Raw genomic sequence first — 4,147 nt, forward strand, 5'->3', positions numbered from 1 at the left:
TGGCCCAATTAGGATCAAAATTCCTACAGGTTTCTGTGATGTCAGGATTTCACCAAGAAGCTTACATTTGTTCAGACACATAGTAAAGGTAACAGACTTGAATAAAATGTGGCAAATGATAATATTTTTAGGTCAAATGTGGCTAAACTATGTTTGATGTTATGTTGATCTATACAAGGGTGACACACAGCTTTTATAAAAGAGTCACATGGCACATCTGTGTACCTACCAAATAAGATGTCAAATAATATTGAACATCAAGGAGGTGTTTACACACAGACTAAAATAAATAACAGTTATTTATTATTCAAGTGAGCACACACTTTAAAGTTTGGTATTGGCTGACAGCATTTATAGACAAATCATCGAGTAAAACAATTCAGATGTCAAATTTGAGTAGGTAAAAGGTCCCTAGTTTCCACTTAATTTCTTCACGACTGAACTGTCAGGGTCAGCATTAGTGAAAATGCTTCCTACAACCACATGTGTGCCCCAGAGATTATGTCGAATAACTTTGCAGCAACCAAGATCATCAACACAAAATCCTAAGTGACGGTAACGTTCATCCGTTTCAAAAAGCGTGTTGTTTGTGTATGGTCCAAAAAACTGGAAAAAAAAAAAGAGAAAATTTTCTTAGTCATGAATATTTTGAATCAGACACCCTCAGCTAGGACTTAGCTTACTTTAAAACAAAATGGATACCTAGGAATATTAATTGAATTGCTTGAAACCAATTTAAATATTTTACTGTATTAAAATACAGGGATAGAGAAGGCAGAAAAGGGGGGGGGTGGCACTCTATGTCAAGGAGCACTACACATCCTCTGCCAGCAGAATGGGGTCAGGGGAAGGGCAAGCTGAAGTGCTTTGGGTCAAGATCCAGGGGGGGCAAGGCGAGAGGGATTTGACGGTGGGGGTCTATTACAGACCCCCCAATCAAGAGGAGGAGCTGGACAGGGAATTTTCAGGCCAGCTTGCGGAGACACTAAAAGCAAGGGATGTAGTTGTCATGGGCGATTTTAATTACCCGGACATCTGCTAGGAGGAGCAGTCAGCCGGGACGGACCGCTCCAGGAGGTTCTTGGCCGAGTTGCAGGACCTCCACTTGATTCAGGAGGTGCACAGTCCCACCAGAGGCGATGCCCTGCTGGACCTGGTCCTGGCCACAGGCGACGACCTGGTAAGAGGCCTCCAGGTTCTTGACCACCTGGGCAATAGTGATCATCGCGTGCTGGAATTCACCATCCAGCGTAGAGTGTCAAGGGCCCGCAGCAAGGTGGTGGCCCTAGACTTCAGGAGGGCCAACTTCAGTGAGATGAGGAGATTAGTGGGAGAGGAACTGGGGTCCTTGAGGGCAGAGGAACTCAGCGTCCAAGAGGAGTGGTCGTTCCTTAAGGAAACGATACTCGGGGCCCAAGGGGTGTCCATCCCGACAAGAAGCAAGGCGGGCAGGAGTGTCCAAAAGCCCCCCTGGCTCACCAAGGGTGTCCGGGAATGCCTGCTTGCCAAAAGGGTGGCGTACGCCCGGTGGAAGGGGGGTGTAATCTCCAAAGAGGAGTATACCTCCTCTGCTCGGGCCTGCAGGCGGGCTGTTAGGAAGGCCAAGGCGGAGATAGAGCTCGGATTAGCGTCCAGGATTAAGGATAACAAAAAGTCCTTTTTCAAATATATTGGGAGGATGAAGAAGGCGCCGGGTAATGTGGGGCCCCTGCAGGATATGCGGGGCAATCTGGTGGTTGCGTCAGAGGATAAAGCGGACCTCTTTAACCAATTCTTCACCTCCGTTTTCTTGTGCAGGGACCGGGACTTCCCTGCTGTGATAGAAGCCGGACGCGAGGGGATCGCCTTCAGACCTCAGGTTGGGGAGGACCGGGTTAGAGAGCTTCTGGAGGGGCTGGACGCGTTCAAGTCAGCGGGTCCGGATGCTCTCCACCCCAGGGTGCTGAGGGAGCTGGCTGGGGTTATTGCAGGGCCCCTGGCACGGCTCTACGAGCGATCGTGGTGCTTGGGCCAGGTGCCAGACGATTGGAAGGTAGCTAATGTGGTCCCCATCTTCAAAAAAGGGAAAAGGGAGGACCCGGGCAATTATAGGCCCGTCAGTCTTACCTCAATCCTGGGGAAGCTCTTTGAGAAGATCATCAAGGAGCACATTTGTGATGGGCCGGCATCCGAGATGATGCTCAGGGGCAATCAGCATGGATTTATTAGGGGGAGATCATGTCAGACCAACCTGATTGCCTTTTATGATCAGGTCACAAAGGCCATGGATGCAGGTGTCGCGGTGGATGTAGTCTTTCTGGACTTCAGCAAGGCCTTTGACACCGTCTCTCACCCCATCCTAATTAGTAAACTAGGCGACTGTGGCATAGATGCCTACACGGTCAGATGGATTGCAGATTGGCTGAAGGGTCGCACTCAGAGGGTGGTGGTGGATGGATCATATTCGACTTGGGGGGAGGTGGGTAGTGGAGTCCCTCAGGGCTCGGTCCTGGGCCCTGCGCTGTTCAATGTCTTCATCAGCGATCTTGATGTTGGGGTGGAGAGCAACCTGTTTAAATTCGCTGATGACACCAAAATTTGGGGGGAGGTGAGCACGCTAGCAGGGAGAGAGAGATTGCAGAAGGATCTGGATAGGTTACAGGGGTGGGCAGACAGGAACAGGATGCGTTTCAATACGGACAAGTGCAGGGTGCTGCACTTGGGTAGTAGGAACCAGCAGCACACTTATAAGATGGGGAGCTCCCTACTTGAGAGCACGGAGGCGGAAAGGGATCTTGGTGTCATTATTGACTCCAAGATGAACATGGGCCGACAATGCGAGGTCATGGTTGGCAGGGCTAACCGGACCTTGTCGTGCATCCACAGGTGCATCTCGAGTAGAGCCAGGGAGGTGATCCTCCCCCTCTATGCGACGCTGGTCAGGCCGCAGCTGGAGTATTGTGTCCAGTTCTGTGCGCCCCATTTCAGGAGGGATGTGGACAACATGGAGAGGGTCCAGAGGAGGGCCACCCGCATGATCCGGGGACAACAGGGCAGACCCTACAGTGAGAGACTGCGGGACTTGAACCTATTCAGCCTCCACAAGAGAAGGCTGAGGGGGGACCTGGTGACCGTCTATAAACTCACTAGGGGGAACCAGAAGGGTTTGGGGGAGACGCTGTTTCCCCTAGCCCCTGCTGGCATAACAAGGAATAATGGGCACAAGTTGATGGAGAGGAGGTACAGATTGGACATCCGAAAAAACTACTTCACAGTCAGGGCGGCTAGGAGCTGGAACCAACTTCCAAGGGAGGTGGTGCTGGCCCCTACCCTGGGGATCTTTAAGAAGAGGCTGGATACTTACCTGGCTGGACTCATTTGAGTCCCGTTTTTGTTTTTAGGGTGAGTGGTTTTGTTTGTGTTTTTGGGTTGTTCTCCCGCCCTGGCGGGGGGTCGGGCTAGAAGATCTATTAGGTCCCTTCCGACCCTAAAACTATGAAACTATGAAACTGTGGATACTATACCCAAACCTTTTTGTTTTTTCTGACAGACACACACAAATTAACCTTCATCCCACAGGATTTTGAAACTAAAATTGTTTGCAAATGTGTTTACACCCTGCCTTGGGAAGTACCTAGACCCACCTATAGCACTAGAAAACTTTGACACAGCTGTTGCTTTGCCCCTCACTGCTAGAGCATGTTCCCAGTGGGGTTCCGAATCCTAATTTTGGCAGCAGGCCCTGCTTCTGCTTGTGCCACCCTTAAATTCCCATCCACTCCAAGAGCCTCGTGGGCCAGGTAACCTGGCTTTGCAGGCCAGATCTGGCACATGTTGACACTCTTGATTTAGATTACATACAAACTTTATTTTGGTGCAAATACAGTGGCTGTCTTTAAAAATTAATTGTTGTGAAAGGTTTGCCATTTCCAAAAACACCCGTGAGGATAGAGAATGTCCCTGAAAAAAGCAAAATTAAAATACACTACAGCTTTTAAAATGAGTGCATTGCAATAAACTATTAAAAACAGTTAAACTACACGAGTTCATTTCTGTCACTTCACTTCAAAAAGTAAATGGGACTTTGCAGTGAACAGCTTGTAGGATCTAGACTTTAATCCTTATGTTTGAGAGCCTAAAGAAATCCAACTTTAAACTCAAATTCCCT

At 49.1% G+C, this 4,147-nt stretch overlaps 1 protein-coding gene across 1 annotated transcript in view; it reads right to left on the minus strand.

The window, feature by feature from the left end:
* Positions 1–281: 281 nt before the first annotated feature.
* Positions 282–4,147, minus strand: part of MMADHC (methylmalonic aciduria and homocystinuria, cblD type) — a 27,270-nt gene continuing 23,404 nt past the window's right edge. Inside the window, exon 8 of the mRNA XM_014524877.2 lies at positions 282–606. Within this exon, the coding sequence (XP_014380363.2) occupies positions 412–606 (195 nt within the window). The 3' untranslated portion in view covers positions 282–411. The remainder of the gene's footprint in view (positions 607–4,147) is intronic.

The sequence above is a fragment of the Alligator sinensis genome, unplaced genomic scaffold (assembly GCF_000455745.1).
Source record: "Alligator sinensis unplaced genomic scaffold, ASM45574v1 scaffold810_1, whole genome shotgun sequence".
NCBI classification, from domain to species: domain Eukaryota; kingdom Metazoa; phylum Chordata; order Crocodylia; family Alligatoridae; genus Alligator; species Alligator sinensis.